The 19306-nt window shown below is 55.1% G+C and overlaps 1 protein-coding gene across 7 annotated transcripts in view; it reads left to right on the top strand.

The window, feature by feature from the left end:
• Nucleotides 1–19306, top strand: part of LOC114704709 (DAB2 interacting protein) — a 185399-nt gene that overhangs the window by 64419 nt on the left and 101674 nt on the right. For 2 of the 7 annotated variants that reach the window (XM_028886103.2, XM_028886102.2), the window contains exon 1: nucleotides 12276–12520. The exons of 3 other annotated variants lie outside the window; for them this stretch is intronic. In XM_028886103.2, coding sequence (XP_028741936.1) covers nucleotides 12397–12520 — 124 coding nt within the window. In that variant the 5' untranslated portion in view covers nucleotides 12276–12396. Of the gene's footprint in view, nucleotides 1–12275; nucleotides 12521–19306 lie in introns of those variants that run through there. 2 more of the 7 variants (XM_028886100.2, XM_028886099.2) reach the window with 1 other exon arrangement.

The raw sequence follows: 19306 nt of genomic DNA, 5'->3' as shown, positions 1-19306 counted from the left end.
GTAGACACAGCCGGGCACTGGTGGTTGGTTGCAGGAGTCGAATCTAGGAGCCTTGCTTGTGTCCTGGGTCACAGGAGACTTCAGGAGACGCTGGCTGATGAGGACTGGGCCAGGGAAGTGTAGAGAGCTGGGAGAGGTGAGAAGTGGAGACTGGTGATGTCCATTGGCCACTGGCTAGGACCAGATCTGGGTGCCCTCAGCCTTGTGGCTGAAAGATGCTGGATTTGCACGCAGTCTCTGCCCTTGGTAGTCAGTCAGCAGCTTAGTCACCTGGGAACAAATAATAAACGTTATTGGGACAGCATGGAGCTCTAGCAGGGGGCAGGTTGTAGAGACCAAGTCTGTCACTCACCAACACTGTGCCTATGACTGAGAGTCCTCGTGTCCACCCCCAGGGCTTTGTAAGGGCTCAGTGCATGAACACTACCTGGCAGAGGCTGAGTACTGTATTGGGTTCGTAAGTGGGACCATGTGACCCTGCTCATGGCATCCCCTCGGGGCCTTAGCCTCTGGCACATCTGACCTCCCTTGTGCCAGCTGTGTTCAGCACAGGAGGAGGGTGACCAGGGTCACGGCAGAGCTTGGCAGTGCTGCCCCCTAGGCTTGTAAGGGGACACTGTGTCTATCAGTGTAAGGGGATATCAGCCCAGGACCTGGTCAAGTCAGGGAACCCAGAGTCCAGGACAAAGGGGCCAGTCATGGAGCTTCTCAGCCTGAGCTGACCTGCTGGGCCCTCACTCCAAACCACTTTTGGGGAGCCTGGGGCATCAGTGGAGGACTCTGAAAACTGTGTTCTAGGCCTCACGTGGCCCTGCTCTGCTGTGAGGTTTAGAAACCTTGCCTTGTGAGGCACACAGGTGCTGAGATGGAGAACAGGCTGTAGAATCATTTCTGTTGGGAGCTCCACACGGAACCTAAGAGGGCGACAGGCGTGACCTTCAGCATTATCCATGGGCCCATCTCCTGCTGTTGGAGCATCTAGCCCAGCCCAGCACGGGGCCTTACGTCTGTACTCTTGGTGCTTGGGTGGTGAGGCAGGGTCTCTGCGAGCTTCAGGAAGTCCTCATTCCACAGAGTGAGTCCTGTCTCCAAGCTGGCTAACCCAGACTTCAAGGTGAGCTGGGCACCTGCTGTTTCTAACACTTACCCCAAGCCATCTTAAAGCCCCAGGACTGAGGTACAAGACCAAGATTTTATCAGGGTGCCTCACCTGGTAAGGGTGTGCACTGGCCATGGTCCTGGCTGCTAAGAAGTTTCTGGCCTATCTGGACCTTGGAAGAGCTGTAGGTTGGGAGCACAGGGGAGATGTGTATGCATAGAAACCAATGTAAATGGACTCAACGAGGGGGCTCGCTAAGCTAAGGTCGGAGGGAGCAGGTCCAGAAAGTTCTGGCATTACCCTCCATCTTCCTGGGGCAAGGACTGTAGGGAAGAGGGGCCAAGGTGTTCAGGGGCTGAGGCCTCTGTGCCCCAGGATGTCCCTGGTGCGGGGTGCGAAGAGACTCAGTGGGACTGAGTCCATTCCAGGGCTCTTGCCTATGTCTTCTGGGCTCTTAGAGAGGGCCAGCCAGAGGTTAGCCCCTGCCTCAGCATTGTAGTCAAGAGGGACCTGAGGTGGGGTAGGAGCATACCACTGGCTGCTCCTTGTGGAGCTTGCAACGATAGCCTCTTGCTAGGAAGAGGGAGGACCTTAGGTGGTTCCCAGGCCTGCGTTCTGGTTGGAGGGTGGGGAGGCCCCCAAAACATTTTTCAGTTTCTAGGTGTGGAACACAACTCTGGGAGAAGGGCCGGGACTGGTCCTGTAAGGCAGTGAGTTCCTTGTCCAGGAGGTTTGGCAGAAGAGGCTGGGCAGGTTTTCCTTCCTCTCACGCCCCTGAACCATTCTCTCTTCACGAATCACCAGATTCCTCTGGGGATGCACAAGGCTCGGCCATGGACTTGCTGGTTTCCAGGGTGACCTTGAGCTGTTTTCCCTGGCCCCAGACTGTCCGCTCCTTCCTGTTGGAGCAGGCCCTGAAACAGCAGGGCCAGCCCTTCCTCTTGCCCCTGGTAGAATTTCCAGGCAAAATGCTGTTCCCAGGGCGGGGGGCAGGGCTTCATTGTTCTCACTCTCAAGGGGACTTGAGGGGTGAAGGAGGCAGAGGCTGCCTTTAACTCCTACATGGCCTTAGGATGCCAGCTCTGGGGCCCCGGGGTCCCCAGGCTCCCGAGAAGCTTGCCCTGGCTTTGGCTCCCACCTCTTCCCCTGTGGGACTGAGCACAGCCGCCTATTGTTCAAGAGCCCGAAAGTGTGCCCGGGCCAGCCAGGAGGCAGGAGCCGTGACCCAGAGACTCAATCCAAGGCAATGGTAAAGGAAAGGCATTCATTCATTCACTCACAACGGGCTGACTTTCAATCAGTCTTGCAAAGAGTCAGGAATGTTCCCTGGCCTGTACAGCCCCATGCTGCATTGGGAACATAAGCCCTCCAGCAGGCCAGCCACAAGTCACCTGGAAGAAAGCCCAGGTCTTGAGAAGAGAGGTGAAGTCACTTGCCACTGGGCTGCAACTGCCCTTTGGCAGCTTTGAGCCCAGCTCCCTCCCCTTACCACGTTCACCAGACACTGAGCACTGTCTGCACTGGGACCTGGCTGTGAGTAGGATTACCAAGGCCACAACCGTTATTGAGGTTTGGAGGGAAACAATTAGGAAACACCAGATAAGGGGGTTTGGGGAGGTCTGGAAAGTTGAAGAAAATAAGTCAGGGCAGAAGCATGTCCCAGGGAGACTGGAGCAAACTGACCTGGGCTAGGACGTCAGGGAAGGCCTCTGAATGTGTGGTGTCAGAGCCAGAGTGCGGCCAGAGATGCTTCATCTTGTTAGTGAGTCGGTTAGAGGCAGCACACGCAAAGGCCTGGGGTGGGCTGTGTCGGGCTGGCCAGTGCTTACAAGTCGTGGCTGGGTGCATGCTTTGCCTGCGATCTTAAGTATGCAGTAGGCTGAGGCAGGAGGATTGTAAGTTTGAGGCCGCCTTGTGCTGCATAGCCAGACTGCCTAGAATTTTAGGGGGGAAAAGTAAATAATGGGCTGGAGTTCTTGCTCATGAGCTCTTAGGCACATCATCTGCAACACCTAGGTCCAGCCCTTCTCCACCCAAGGGGAAAAAAGGAATTCTTGGATCTATCACCCTCTTTCCTCTCACCCCAAATTTAGATTTAGTGATGCTGGGACCCTGGAGTGTACTCCTGAACGGGCACCCCAGCCCAGCCCTGCACCCGCAGGCTTACAGTATGAGGGCCAGCCCTTTCCTAGTTGCAGTGAGAGGACCAGAGAGGGCTATAATTTATTCAAAGTAGCCCAGCCATCTGACAGAAGTAAGCCTCAAGCCGGGCCCCAGGGGAGCCTCTTCCTCCTTCTCATACCCAGGCCTGCCCCCCAGCCCCCAGCTCACCCTTTGCTCCAGCCTCAGCTCTGCACACTGTCCCTTTCCTTACACTGTTTTCCTCTCTCAGAGTGCACCCTGCTCTCTCTCCCATCCGCTCCTATGTAGCCTTCCAGCTCAGCGCCTGTGCCCCCTCCTCCCCTCAGTCCTCCAGTATTTCTCTCCATCTCAGTTCTCTCCCTGCTGACTGTGGATCAGGTGGGTTTCTCTACTTCTTTCCAGGGTTGCTACCACCTCTCCCAAACTTGGGTCTGCTCTGGGCCTGGGATCTCCTCTCAAGGAACCCACCTGAGGCTGCAATCCTCTGTTCTCCGTGGCTCTCCTGGGAGGCCCAGAAAGGTGAAGTGCCACCCTCAGCCCTTCCACCCAGCATGGATGAGCTGACTCCTTACTCCGAAGCCTAGCCCTTAACCCTTGCAGCTCCTGCCTGCGCTACCTGGGCACCAGCTACAGGGCTGGTTCAGCTGTCCTCTTCCCCGGGCTCTGCAGAGAGGCAGTGAGGCCCCTCCCCTTGGAACCTAGGCTGGTGCCAGCCTTACCAGGGTTTGTAGATGATCAGGCTGGCGTGCCTGAGAAAGGAGGAGGTGCTCTGACCCCACACTGAGACCATATGGCACCTCCTCTGGTGGCCTGGTGGGTGTAGTAGACCAGCCTGCATCCATCATGGGATGGAGAGGAAGAAGTTGGAGACCTGAGACCCGGCCCTTGGTGGGGCTGAGAAGAGGGCATGAGGGCTGGGTTGGGGCCCACCTGGAGCTGAGCAGGCTTTTTGGGTCAGGGCAGGGGGAGGAAGCAGGAGAGTGTAGCTTCAGGCCTGGCCATCTGGGCGGACAGGGAGCGCAGGCCTCCAGGGCTGGAGAACAGTGAGGGCCAGTGCTGCTGGAGACAGGGAAGCTCAGCCTCTCTGGGGCCGCTTGCTTCTGAAGTGGGAGCCTGGCACCTGGGGGGATCACACTAGGCATCCTGGTCCTGCCAGAGAAGGAAGCAGCCTGGGTAGCTGCGGGAGGTCCCCTGGGGAAGGCCAGCCTGAGTCCTCCCCAGTGGGGAAGGGGTCATTTCCTCCACTCAGACAGGCCCACTGCTGGGTGGGAGGGCTGAGGGCGGGCACCCCCCTCGGTGACCGGGGTTGGGTGCTGGATTTGAGTGTCTGCAGGTTAGACAGAGCCTTCCTTCGGGAGCCCCAGCCCTGTCCCCCCAGCTGTAGGATGGGGAGCAGGAGCTTAGGGTGTGGCTTAGAGCCAGGACAGTGTTTTTAGATACCCATAACCCTCAGGTGTGTGGGCTCAGCTGTCATTTCCAGAGGCTCACAGATAGTGACAGAGGCCTGTCAGTGTGCTCTGGTTAGCCCCAGCCCTGTCCCAGGAACCCATCCTGTCAGTGCGGGTGGCTTGTTTGGAAGACGCTCATAGTCCCGGAGGCAAGCTGTCTGTGTGAGCTTAAAAGTCCACACCTGACTGGTCCCTGTTCTTCTAGCCTGGGGTCTTACCTGCTCCGCATCAGCCATTTTTTTTTTTTTTTTTTAAACAAAGGACATCATTATATTTGTGGGTGGCTTTTGGGAGGGAAGTTTGGGGGGTGCAGTCTGTGGATGCCTGTCTGGCTTAGGATGCTCAAGCAGGACCTCCTTTGGGGGTTATCTATGCCCTTCCACTTTGGGGATGGAACCAGGCTCCATCCGCTCTCATCTCCAGTGCAGTTCTTGCTCCTGGTCCCGCTTCATTCCTGATCAACAGTGGATGCAGGAAGCTGTCATTGCCTTTTAGACAGACAGCATCCTGAGGGGGAGGCCGGGACCCTAACTGTGAGTGCTCAGGCTCTGAGGAATTGGAGGTGGAGCCTGGCTGAGGAGGCAGATGTGTGCAGAGCTGCCTGTGTAAGGACTTCCGGTCAGTGCTGCCTACGCAGGTCCAGACAGGAAGCCTGACAGGTCTGAGCTCCAGACACCATTGTGTGGGCCTGGGGTAGGCACTGGTAGAAACTCACTTCCCCCTTCCCTGTCTTCCCCTGTTCCTGGACAATGCTAGCTCTGAAGGTAAGTTCCAGGTTGTTGCCCTGTCCTCACACCATTAAGACCTTTGCAACGTCCAGACCCCTGGGTTCAGGTCCTACTGGAAGCCCTGTGATCTTAAGGAACTTACTCTCTTGTCTCCAATATTGTTTTGGAAAAACAGCCACCTGTCTGCTAGGGTCACTGGGAAATGAAATGACTGAGCGTGTGGGGGATGCTGAGGGTAGGATCTGCCATGGATGTAAGCTAGGGTGGGCCAGCTACTACAATTAGCACGAAACCCAAGCTCCATCTTCCCATAGGCCCTAGGTCAGGCTGTGGCCCTGCAGTTCCTGATTTCCTCTCCCTGTATGGGTGTGGCGCCTGCATCAATGTCTGCTCCACAGCAGGCCTGGTGCCTGAGGAGGCCTTAGATCCCTTGGACTGGAGTTACAGATGGTTGTATGCGCCATCTTGTGGGTGCTGGGAATCTAACCTGGGCCCTGGACCAGCGCCTGTGCTCCGTGGTCGTGTTTAGCCTCCCAGCCCCAGCACCTCGTTCTTGGTGGCAGTGTCTCCTTCCTTGCACAGTGCTCGTGCTCAGCTTGTTGTGCCCAGATCGTGACCCCCAGAGAGACCACCAAAGACGAGCATGCCGGAATGCAAAAGCAAGGTTTAATTCTGGATATCCAAAAGCAATACAAGCCTAGGCAGGGACTTCGTCCAATACATCCAACGCAGTGGAGGCTGGAGGAAGCGCCCACCTGTCTGCAAGCTCAGTTTTTTTTTTTTTGGTTTTTCGAGACAGGGTTTCTCTGTGTAGTTTTGCGCCTTTCCTGGAGCTCACTTGGTAGCCCAGGCTGGCCTCGAACTCACAGAGATCCGCCTGCCTCTGCCTCCCGAGTGCTGGGATTAAAGGCGTGCGCCACCACCGCCCGGCGCAAGCTCAGTTTTTAAAGGGAAAAGTCACAAGGTTACATCATTTAGGGGTGCTAGTACGGATACAATTCTGATTGGCTTGTGTCTAGGAATTCCAGAAATCACAATTCAGTTTTCCTTCTAAGGAAGTAGTTGCCCACCACCATTTTTCATTGACTGCCCCCAGATGGGGGCATCTGGTGATTATACAGTCACTATGGAAACTAGGGTTGGGACATTCTATGGTTGCCTAGGGGGCCAGGGAGAGAACATTCCATAGTCCGGCAGCCATTAACTGCTGACTACCTTGTGACTCTGTACTTTTACACTTCCTGGTTTCTGGAATCTGAACTGACTGGTCTCAGTAACTTCTGGCCTGTCCTAATTCCCTTGGCATTGGTAAGCTTTTGAGGGCGATTTTGGTCACATGCTCCCCCACCCTTCCGGCCTTCAAACCTTTTCTTTTCAAGATAGCGTTTCTTTGTGTGGTCCTGGATGACCTGGAACTCACTCTGTCGACCTGGCTGGCTTTGAACTCACAGAGATCCGCCTGCCTCTGCCTCCCTAGTGCTGGGATTAAAGGTGTGCGCTGCTACCACCACCACCCAGCCCAGAGGGCCTTCAAACTTAATGCCCTAGTAAGACTCAGGACTGTCTGGGCTGGTTCCTCTTCGGCCCTGGCCCTGGCCTGGCGCACAGTGCACTTGGCCTTTTAGCCCAGCTCCGAAGCCGCTCAGCCCTTCCTTCCTTGTGGGTGGAGTGCAATTTGCTGTTGGCTTTCGGGCATTGAAGATCTTTCCAAGAGCGTAGTGGCGGCCATTTTAGCAATGGGGCAGATGCCTTTGGAGGCAGAGAGATGGCTGCTTTGTGACAGACTTGGTGTTAGTTATTTGGCAGCGCTGAAGGCCACGCTCCCTCCAAATAGCAGCGTGGGACAGGAGGATATGAAAAGCATATTTGGAGTCTGTGTAAACATTTAGAGGTTGTCCCTGTGCCAATTGGAAGGCCTGTTGGTTAGTGGTGTGTGTGGGTAATGCCTGTGCCTCTATTATGCCAGTATCTGACACTATGGCATAACCCGCTTTACGGGTCCCTTCATATAAAAAGGAGCTGCCATCTGTGTACCAGGTATAAGTAGCCTGAGGCAACATGCCCTCCTGTATGTGTGAAGGGTGAGGTAACAGTTCCTCTAAGGTTTCAGTGCAGGAATGAGAAGGAGAATAGTCAGCATTAGGTTGAGGGAGGAGGCTTGAAATATTAAGAGGTGGACAAGTCTGGAAAGTAAGTGTGGCATCCTTTAGTAATGCCACCTGGAGAGAAAGAACTTGGGAAGGAGGTAAAGTTTGTAAGCCTTTATAAGCTAAGAGATGGGACAGATTATGATGAGAAAAGACAATAATGGGTGACCCAAAGCTTAGCTTCTTTGACTCCTGAATAAGGAAGGAGTTCTGAAGATGCTAAGGCATGGATGCAAGGTGCCCAGCCCTGACTGGTAAGGTCTAACTTCTTTGACAGCTAGGCTACAAGTGCAAAGGAGGGTCCCAGCTGATGCCCTAGAGTTCCCAGGGCAAATCCCTCCTTCTCTGCTACATAGAGGGAGAAATGACGAGTTAAGTCTGGAAGATGGAGTGCTGGAGCCTGAAGAAGAGCCTGTTGGAGCTTCTGGAAAGGTTTAGTGACAGGATGGAGGAGGGGCTCATGTGGCGAGCCCTGAGCTGCCGCGTATAAGGGGTGAGCAAGGAGAGAAAAAGATGGAACCCAAGACCATAGGAAGCCAGCTATTCCTAGGAAAGACAGAATCTCCTGTTTAGTGGAAGGGACTGTGAGGGACTGGATTAGACACTTTCTGTCTACAGTAATAGCCTTGTGAATTGGAGTAATAGTTAGACCCAAATAGGTGACCTGGGGAGTGGACAGCTGAACTTTAGAAGGAGATACCCTGTAACCCCGACTGGATAAGAAATTTAGGAGAGCAGTGGTGTTAGTTTGGCTAACCTGTAAGGACAGGCTGCAGAGCAGAATGTCATCTACATACTATATCAGTTTAGAGCCAGGGAGAGACAGAGAAAGCAAGTCAGAGGCCGGAGCCTGACCAAATAGGTGTGGACTGTCTCTGAATCCCTGTGGCAGAACAGTCCAGGTCAGCTGTGTGGACCGGTGAGTGTCCGGGTCGGTCCAGGTGAAAGCAAAGATATTTTGAGATTGAGGACTGAGAGGAATAGAAAAGAAGGCATCTTTGAGGTCTGGAACTGAGAAGTGAGAGATTCCTGAGGGGATAGTGGACAGGAGAGTATAAGGGTTAGGCACTACAGGATGGAGAGGGACCACTGCAGAGTTAATGAGGCTGAGGTCTTGAACCAGGAGGTAGGTTCCATTAGATTTTTTAACTGCAAGTATGGGGGTGTTAAAAGGTGAAGAGGTTGGGTGGAGCAGCTTTTTCCTGAGAAGGTCAGAAATGATAGGCTTAAGTCCTCTTAGGCTCTGGAGTGAGAGAGGGTACTGAGCTTGGGTGATGTATCTGGTAGGGTTCTGTAGCTGGATAGTAATAGGCTGATGGTGCCTAGCGATAGAAGGGTTCTGGGTGTCCCAGACTTTTGGGTCTACCAGAGAGGCTGGCAAGGGAAAAGAATTGTTAGAGTCAGAAGAGTGAGTGGCTAGGAGGAGGAGGAGAGGAGCTGCTGGCGCGTCTGGGATGAGGCGAATGTGTGGAGTGAAAGAAATGGACGCTCCTACCTTAGCTAGAAGATCCCTTCCCTTAGAGGCACAGGGCAGCTTGGCACCACTAAGAATGTGTGTGAGAGGGATGCCTCTGAAAATGCAATTGAGTGGTGGTGTCTGATGAGGTACATAAGGCTGTCCCCCAACCCCGACAATAGGGAGAGGTAGGCCCCAAAACTCTCTCAGGACAGAGTAGGTAGCTCTGGTGTCCAAAAGGAACGAGATGGAGCGCCCATTTACTTTTGCTTGGTATTCTTTTTCTCCTTCCTCTTCTCCCTCGTTTTACATTTCTGTATTGTGTGTGGCCCCACACATGCATGCTGGAGGGAGGGGAGAGCAGCTTGCTGGAGGTGGTCCTCCCTTCCACCACAGGCCTTCAGAGATCGAACTGAGGTCTTCAAGCCCTGAGCCATCTGCTGGGTCTTCTGAGGGACGGTGAAGACGGTGATGGGGCCTAGGTGAGACCTGATTTGGGGAGTCCTGTCTCCAGCCTGGCTCTTACTGAGAGGGCCCATTTCTAGGCTCCATCCACATCCACTGGATCAAACATCTTACATGATGCTAGGAAATGCCTGCTTTATCAGCTGGGGGATTGAGACTATGGTCTTGAACACCCAGTCGATGGAGAGATGTGTGTTGCCTCCTCACTCAGGTGTCCCTCTGGAAGTGGGCCAGGGTGGCAGTACAAATCCAGACGTTTCCTGTAGGCACCCAAGCTCCTGGATCAGGGCCTGGGAAGCCTGTCTGTCTGAGGCAGTCACTGAGGGCTTCCCTGTTGGTAGTTGGTGGTTGGAGTCCTCAGTTTGGGAAACAGTGCTAGTGAGGAGGAGGGCATTTTCCAGGTGCCCCTGCCAAAACTGGGCTCTGCCTGGGGGCTGCTCTCCTTCACCGGAGTGGAGGCCACAGGGGTCCTGCTCACAGGCGGAGGAGGTGGAGGCTCTGGGGGAGGATTGGTTCCAGATGCTCTGCTGGGGTGCAGGAAGCAGCTTTTGTCTGCCTCCAGGTTCTCGGATTGAGAGCAGGAGGGGTGGCGGGGAGCCAGGCCTTTCCCTAGTCTCCAGCTCCTGCCGGGACGCGGGACGCCGTTCCTCCTCAGCACCCACCATGGCCTGTAGAAATGCTGGGCTTGGCTGGTTGGTAATGACTACTCCTTTGCCAAGGCCAGGAGCTCATTGTGCACCAGCTGACTCTCTGGGAGCCATTGTAGGCGGGAAACTAATGCCCAGAGGAACTGAGAGACTGAGGTAGAAACCAGGCCAGACCTTTGGAATCTGCTGTGTACAGATGGGGTCCTAAACTTTAGTCCTGCCACTCCAAGGCCACCAATCACATCACTGCTGCTGCCTGCTGGGGGCCAGGCCAGAGGCTGCTCTCCACCTCCACAGGGAACCTAGCCAAGCAGGCCCAAAGGGAAGCAAAATGGGTCAGGTGAACTCTGCTCTGACCCTGAAACTTTGCAGGTGGGGACCTTCAGCTTCTAACTAGGCTAGCTTGGCGGTGGAGAGCACTCACCCCCAGAAATGCTGAGGTGTATCGGGGACCTTTGTGGGAGGTGCTCTGAAGGAGGGCTCAGCCCACAACAGGCCTGGGGTCCAGTGACAGGGTGCAGATTACTGTAGTGGTATCTGGGTCCCTGTCTCCCAGCTGACAACACTTCCAGTCCTGTGGGGCTGGCTGGTGTTCTGGGAAGAGGGACAGGAGGACTGGACCGGGGACTCTCTACAGCTGGCTTTGGAGAACTGCCCTCCCCTCCCCTCCCCCATCCCAGGTCCCAGGATGGCGCCTGGCTTCCAGCTGTGATCCAGCACCCCCCTCACCCCCGACCTGGAGCCCCTCCCTCCCTGACTGAGGAGCCGGGAAGGGGGCTTCCCTTGTGAGGAGAAAAACCTGGCCTGGATTCCTGCCTAGGCTGCCCTACCCAGCTCCAGACTGCCCCAAGCACCACCTGTGACCAGCCGGCTCCACTTCCCTAGAGAGTTCATGCAGCAGCCTCTGGCCAAGATCATGTGCCATTACACTTTCTCTGTGATTGAGGCAAGTTACACACACACACACACACACACACACACACACACACACACACACAAGTCAACACATGCAGGCATGTGCGCATCTTTTAGGTCCTCAGTTTCCCCTTCTGTACTTGAAGGGATGGAAGTCTGGTTGATGGTGTGGTTTTAATAACTTAAAATAATAATGTTGCTATGGGGACTAAGAGAGGGAAAGGGAAGTCACCTAGGACCAGGAGGGTCAGGGACTCCCTGTAGAGGATGCAGACTAAGAGGACGGGAAAAGAGCGGGTAGATTACTGGCCACAAACAGCCAGGGCTGAGAGCTGGCAGGGGACAGGGTCCAGGCAGGGATGGGTGAGGCTGCAGGTGGTTTGATTTGTGCCCGATTTCTGGCGCTTCAAATACCAAAGAGCTCTTATGCTCTGGGGAGCCGTCGGAAGTTTCTGGAGCTGCAGAATGACTTGGAGAAAGCTTATGTGAGTAGATCAAGGCAGCTGATTCATCCCCTTTGCAAGCCTCAGTTTCTCCTCTCCACTGTGAGGTAGGGATCTTCCTGCCTTCAGCCTCCCCAGTGCTACTAATGTTGGAGTGCCTACCCTGGTGATTTATTTGGTGTGGGGATGGGGCAAAATGGCTTGGCAAAGCCCTTCGATTACATAGGTGTGCCTTATATTCTTTATGTGTGCTTGAATTACACAAAGTAATCCCAGTGATATGAAAGCAATATTTTTTTATCAGACGAGACTGCCTTCTAAATGTAAAGAATAGCCAAGTATCTTAGGCAACAGAGTCAGGGAGGACTTCCGACCTGACTGAGGGGTGCCTGCAGAGCTGTGTGCGGCCCGCTCACTTCTGCTCATGTTTCAGTCCAGTAATCAGGGACCCCTCCCTCAGACCCTAATTGCACGTGCCTAGCCTTAGTGTGTATGCAGATATGCACACTGCTGTGGCATAGTGTGTTCCAGGAGCCCTGGGTGCAATGTGGAGTCTGAGGCGCGGGCGTCGGGATACGATGCTCCTGGGGTCCCTCCGGCGGGACAGGGACACTCCCGGGCCGCGTCGCCCCGACGACTCCAGGCCAGGATTTCACCCGCACTGACTTTCCGGGCGGGTGCCAGCCCGGCCTCCCGGTCCCGGGCCCCTGTGGAGGGGCCGGCTGCTCAAGGCGGGGCGGGGAGGCGGCGGAGGAGGAGTTGGAGCTACTTTGTAGGGCAGCCTTGGCCTCGGCGGCTGCTGCACCGGAGCGCAGGAGAGTGCAGGGCGCCCGCCGGGCGGTCCGGAGCGGCCGATGGGGCCCGTGTGAGCGCCCAGGCCTGGCCCGGTGCCCGGCGGGCGGCAGCATGTCCGCGGGTGGCAACGCCAGGAAGAGCACCGGGAGGCCGTCCTACTACTACCGGCTGCTGCGGCGGCCCCGGCTGCAGCGACAGAGGAGCCGCTCCCGCAGCCGGACCCGGCCCGCCAGGGGTAGGCGACACCCCGACCCCAGTCCCTCGCTACCACCGTATCACCAGAGGATGCCCTGGGGCACCAGGGGCCCGGTGATGCGCCTGTGTCTGTGGGTGAGGGCCCCTCATCTGGAGATACCATGACTGTCCCATCCCCATTGCCTCAGCTTCTGTTGGTCCTTCTTCTTGGGGAGCCTGGGTCTCTAGTGTCTCCCATGTACCAGGAGCAAGGAGTAGGGGCCCTGATATCCAGTGCCCCCGCACCGCTCAGATGCGTGTCCCATCCCACTGTGCATCAGTTTACCCAGTGCCCAGGCGGTAAAGTAGTCGAAGTGGATCTTGGCTTGTTTCCACTGTCTGGAACTCAAGCTTGGCCTCCTTCAGTCCGGTATTGTCCCCTCACCGTTAGGATGGACAGTTGGGTAGACTTCCTGGAGGGACCCATGTTTATAGGGACCTGGGGACCCTCTGAGTGGCCCTTGGAGGGATACCTCTTTCAAGATGGGGGTGGGGTGGAGTCGGGGAGGCACGCACAGCCTTTCCTCTTTCCAGTAATAAGATCTTCAGCCAAAATTGCTGAAAGTTTTCAGGCTGCCTTGTGCTGGTCTAGTGAGTGGTAAGAGTCAGGGTCTTCCACACAGAGGCTCTCCCCTGGGCTCTAGGAAGGCCGGATGCCTCTGAGGCTTAGACCCACTGAAGGTGTCCATGATACAGAAGAAGATGGGTTGGTTTGCATCATGAGGTTATCTGGGGCATGGGAAGCCTGGCCCTGGCCCAGGCCCCCTTCACCATAGGCAGAATCTGGCAGGTGTGGAGAGGTGTTGGTGTATGAGTTGGCCCTTGTTAGGGGGAGGGCTGGTGAAGCAGGCAGGCAGGCTGCACTAGTTTACTTCCCCCCAGGAATGGGGAAGAGTTTTCCCACAGTAGAGCCAAGTAGCAATGTGCAGGGTGTGTTTAGGAAGTACTGAGTTCCTGTGCACAGAGTTCACGTTGAAGCTGTTCTGCTCACAGGTTTGTGCTGGGACTTGGTCTGAGGGTGTCCCAAAGTTTGTGGTACCCCCACCCTTTGCTTCTGCTGAAGTGGCCTCTGCCTAGTTCCAGCCCCACGTCTAGGGCTGGCCCAGGAAGCCAGAGACCTGGGTTCAAGCTTTGTGAATGGGTCCAAATCACTGCATTTCCTGAGCCTTCGGTTTTTGCTCAGCTGTGGGAGAAGGCGTCATTTCGACAGGTTCCGGCTGTGAGAATGGGTGTGGGATGGGTGTCCAGTTGTATGCGGCTCCCCCCAGAGCCTCTCCTGTTCCAGCCCTATCCCTCAAATGCCCCGCATGACCATGCTCTCTTCTGTACCCCCTGTGGAGGCTCTCAGAGGATGGGAACTCTGCCTTCTGTCCAGTTAATGAGGCCAGGGATGATCAATGTTGAATGGATCAAACTGTTGTCAGAGCCTTGGCTCCCAGCTGGGCTCAGCTTTGTGTGCTAGCTTGGAAGGAACTCTCTGCTTGCTGGCGGTGGGGAGACCAGCCCTGATGGAAATTCTAGTTGGAGAAATTCAGGAAGGCTTCAGAGAGGCGTTGACATTGAGACTGTGTCTAAGCTGGGTGGGATTTCCTTTGCCTTGCCGGGAGTGACTGAGTCAGCCGTAGGTCCAAGTCCTACTTCGAAAAAACCGTCTTTCTGTCAGCTGCCTCTCTGAATCTCAGGGACAGTGGCAGTGGCAGCAGGGTCCTGTCTGGGAAACTAGAAGCCTGTGCCTGCAGCTCAGACCATAGTTAGGTGTGAACCGTGGTCCTTTTCCAGGTGGAAAGTGCCTGTGAGTGTGCACAGAGAAAGAAAAGGAAAAAGCCCTTGGGGTAGAGTGAGTTCATCTTGCATGGGGGGGACAGAGGACAGCCTTCGGTAGTGACACGTTGTGGGTGTGATCAGAGTTGCAGGTCAGGGTGCAGGGTGGCCAGGGGCTCCTTGCCCATCGTCCTGCTCTGGCCACACTCCCTTTTGTGGGCTTCCTATTGGGAAGCCACACTAAGATCTCGAATTGCTCCCTCCTGACCTTGGTGTCGTGGTTAGGGTTGGTCCTCTAATGGTAGCATTACCCAAAGGGGTGGTGGCAGCCCCTTGATCCACCTTCCCCAGCCTCACTTCTGACCTCAGCTACTAGCAGGGATGGAAAGGAGCATAGCTCTGTGTTCAGAAATAGAAAAGTGCATGAAAGTGCTGGGGGCTGGTAGCAGGGACCCACAGATGGCCAGGCACGGGTGTTGGCTAGGCCACCACCTTCTGCGGAGGGCCTCACTGCCCGCCGAGAGCAGCGTGCTGTTCTTGACAAAGCTGTGAGGGAAAGCCGATGTCTCCAGGGTCCCAGGGTTACACTCTGGGACTAAACAAGGCTCTTCTCTCCTTGGCTTCAGGTTCCACATCTGAAGATCGGGCAGGTGGGCCTTTCAGTTGGGAGGAAGCAGGAGCTTTGTGTGATGGCCTTATCTAGGCATTTCATACTGTGCTGTGTGTGTGACCCTGGCCACTTGAAGGCTGGGCCTTGCTTCTGGTTTCGGGGAGCCTTGTCTCCAGAAGGATGTCACCAGTTAAGGTGCTTTGCTTCCATCTCTGGTATCAGGTTAAGAACGACTTCCTAAGAGAAACACAGCACTCCCCATCCTTGATACAAGCCCTAGCCTATCATTCAGTACTTTTCCAGCACCTGCTAGCTGCCGGCTGTAGCCTGGGCCCAGGGCATGTGGAGATGAGTTGTACTTGCTCCTAGACTCCCCGGGCCCTGTTGGCAGGAGGGACCGGCTTATCGGGTACCGTAGAACACAGGACAGGGCCTTTTCTAGGGACAGGGCCTCGGTTAGTGAGAGGGCTCTATTCCTAGCTCTGCTTTTGGTTGCTGAGATCGGGTCCATTCCAGGCTCTCAGTCTCCCCTTCTGTCAGGAGGAGCTGATCCTATTCTGTTACCCCATGAGCTTGGACACCTCTCTGGGTGCTCACAGTAATGCCAGGGAGGTCTGGGGTCTTCTGTGTCCAAGTCAGTCCCATGCGAGGTCCTGCTGGGGGCTAGGGGTTGGGGCAGCACTTACTTCTGGCACGGCTGTGTTTTCCCCAGCCCTCTGTCTGTCTATTTCCTTGTCTTGCTGCCTTGTGGCCCAATCCTACTTGGGCCTCTTTCCCTGCAGGAACTGCTAGAGTCTGTCTGTGGAGTGCCAGGAGGGGGGCTCCCAAGAACCCCCAATACACTCTGCAAAATGAAGGGCTGGGGATGACCTCTAGAGTGTGGCTTCCTCCACTACCAGCTCAGAGCGTGGCCTCTGGGTCATCTGCCCTTGGAGTCTGGATGGGTGCACACCTCTGCCCATGGGTGTGTGATTCCGGCTCACCAGCACTCCAGATGGCAGCATGGTTGTGTCTGTGTCTGTCACATTGGCCTCTCGTGGGAGCAATAGTGAGGGAAGGACCCATCCTCTCCCACAAGGAGGGCTGGAGGACTGTGGGAGAAAGCAGCCACAGACTCCCAGTGATGCTGCTAACCGTGTAAATGGGATAGGAAAAGGAGACGGGCCTTCTTAAAGTCAAGGCCTGGCCTCCAGCTGCGTGGGCCATGGGTTAGTAAGGCAGAGACCAGAATCTGGTGTTGGGCAGAGCTGGGCTCCAGCATCTGAACGGTGTGGCCTTGGGCAAGGCTCTCAGTCTCTGGCCTCTGGTTTCTTCATCTGTAAAATGAAGATACCAGTATCCATCCACAGCACTGCTATGCGTGTTAAATGTTAAGGTTCTAATGTTAAGGTTAAACATTCCGAGTTCACTGCTGGAACAGATTGGGCACTCAGCAGATGGAAGCAAAGCAAATGGGAACAATTTTGACTCATATTATACCTCATAAGGGGAGTGAGCCCACCAGACCCCAGGATATGTAAGGGTGAAGAGAAGTTGGGGCCGAACCCCACATAGGCTCTGTATCTCCACAGGAACAGAGAGAGGAATGGGGGAGAAAGACAAATTGGATTTCAGAGATTTCCCCCAAGAAGAGACAGAGCGTGTCATTGGTCTCTGGGGAGCATATTTGAGTACTTGGGGGCCACAAGATACATCCAGCTCCCAACCTCACAAGTGTTCCCAGGCTTGTCCAGCTCGTAGGTCCAGACTGTTGCCCCAGGGCCTTTTGGCATGTCTCCTGGAATGCAGAGCCCACTGGCTCAATATGGAGTCTTCCTCATTCCTTCCAGTTGGCTTCTCTTCACACACAGGTTACACCCACCTCGGCCGCCCCCACCTCAGCCTCCTGCCTCACCTTTGCCTGCTCTCCCCTGTTGCCGTTCACATTCTGCCAAACATGCCGCTTTACTGGCAGATCACATGTCTCAGGACGTCAGCCCGGTCTACCCTATAAGTTTCTTAGTGGGATGGTCCAGCGCACATTGGGTGGTGAGTTCTCAGCTACAGGCAGGCAGCCCGGCAGCCCGAGGCCCACTCCCTAGACAGAGCTTTAGGTCCTTGAGGGAGGCCAGAGGCGCCAGTTAATCTGCTGGAATGTCAGCCCCGTGGCCTTCGATGTCCCGGCTGTCTTCATCACCTTTAATAATTAGATAGCCTCTTTCACTGACGGAATGTGGGCCATGCCATGCTGAGGGCCTCCCTTGCTTATCTCCCACCTTGTAACTTCCCAACCCTTCATAAAGGTGCAGGGCATTATTATTTCCATCCCCAGGTAGGGAGACTGAGCGCTGGTGAAATAATGCCTGCAGCCGGCCTAGAGTCACGCTGCAGGCCCTGCCTCTCCTCGGCTGGTGCGACCCTGAGCACTGGCTGACCTCATGGGTCAGGGCAGAGCTTGATTCCTGGGCACCTAGTTTCTCACTGCTTCAGTTCTGCACCCACCGAGGCCCACAGCACGACCGGGCGCCAGGAGCCTTTGCTCAGTCTCTTGCAACTGCATTCCCAATAGGGAAACTGAGGTTCATGGAGCCGAGGCCTCTAAGGTTACCGCCATGGCTGATGATAGCTGCGTTTGGAACTGGGTTCTCAGTCTCTTTGCATCTTATTGACATGTTGGCTTTGTCTGTTGCCTTTTCTAGATTAGCTCATGGGGACGGAGCCCCTGTGTGTCTCCCGGCAGACTCGCTCACATCCTGGGCCACATGCTTGTTTTGCTTTAGAAATGACCCGAAGCCTTTTGACTGTTTTTAAGAGAAAAGCAGAGACTGCTGCTTCTCCAGGAACTTCCTCTAGGGCCACTTGCTTAAATGTCAGGAAGGGAGAGCATTTCCTGGTCAGGAACATTCAGAGCCTGCCGGGAGCTGGAGTTTTGTTTTCTGTTCAGGAGGTGTTTAGGGAGTCAGCCCCCACCCCACTTTGCCATTCCTGGGAATGTGTCTGGCAGTCGTGGGGAGGGGCGTTGAGAAGGAGCCGCCTGATGCCCAAGTGTCAGGTACTGGCTCTAGGAGTGGCGGCTGGTTATTTTTAGCTATTCTCATCCAGTAGCGGCATTTCAACGTTTGTTCAATATTTAATTATCCATCTGAATTGGCCCACGTGGCCTTGAGTTTGGAAGTAGGTCTGTGCAGTGATTTCCTGATTGCATAAATAAGGAAGCAAGAGAAGCTCAACAGCCCTCTAAATAATAATAATGGGGGAAGGAGGCTTGGTGCTCAGAACAGACGACCCTGGCTCCTCCCCGGTCTAGACGACCCCTGCAGGTTGCAGGGTACTCAGGATGCCTGTAACACCCTTGGACCTGCTTTGTCTGTGCGGCTCACACCTGCAGCAGCTGTGTTTTTCATGGGGTGGGGGGTTCCCCGTCTTCTGTGTTCTCTTTGACAGCTGCTGGGTACCGGATGGAGGTTTGGGGATTTTGCCTTTGGAGGTCTTGTTAGCTTTTATTCCCTGTTCTGACAGACGGGCGGGGCGAGGGCTGTCAGCACCGAGCTGTGTGATCTCTTTTTCTGTGGCCCTTGGAGGTGATGCCTTGACACTCCTGTGAAATGGAAAAGCAGAGTGCAGGCAGGCAGATGGGATCGAGCTCTGTGCCCCTTCCCTGTGCCGAGGAGGCAGCAGAGAGAAGCAGCGGAGAGCATGAGACCTGGGATGCCAGCAGGCTGTTAGTGCTCCTTCCCAGAGTCTTGCTTGGCATGGGGATGGTGGTTTACAGATTAAAAGCCAGTAAATTGACAGTCTGGATTAGAGGCAAATGATTTTCTATTTATTAATGCTTCGGTTCTGGGGACACTGGGCTTGAGTCAGGAGTGTAACCAAGGTTAGGTTCCAGGATGGATGAGAAGTGTCATTTCAGACAGGTTATCTTTGGGCTCTAAAGCAGGCTTGACATAGCTACGACGCCATGTAGGATGTGTTACGAACTTGAGAGTGTGTATTGTCATTAGTGCCCATTTGTCTAAATCCTAAGTCTGTCGTGTTGATATAGAAGTGCGGTGTGATGTCTGTGGAGACTGGGATCATCTCTATGGTTCCTCGGTGTCTCCTCCCACCAGAGACTGCTACACAGGTAAGCGGCACTCAGCCACCTACTGTGTACACACTGTGGGCAGGGTGCCTTGGTGACATAGTAGCCCTAGTGACTCAGTTAGCCACCTACTGTGTACACACTGTGGGCAGGGCTGCCTTGGTGATGAAGGAGTTGAGGGAGGGCTGTGTAACCAGGTCAGCAGATGGTTTGGCTAGAAAGGTTGGCAGGGCCTTGGATGGTGAGTCAAGAGTGCACTCCCCGCCCCCAGCAGCACAGGGAGCCACAGTGATCATACTGGGGACAGCCTCTATTCCTTGAGCATGTGCGCTGTGACAGGCATTCTTCTGTGT

Source organism: Peromyscus leucopus, chromosome 4 (genome assembly GCF_004664715.2).
Source record: "Peromyscus leucopus breed LL Stock chromosome 4, UCI_PerLeu_2.1, whole genome shotgun sequence".
NCBI classification, from domain to species: domain Eukaryota; kingdom Metazoa; phylum Chordata; class Mammalia; order Rodentia; family Cricetidae; genus Peromyscus; species Peromyscus leucopus.
This window is presented reverse-complemented; position numbering and strand designations above follow the sequence as displayed.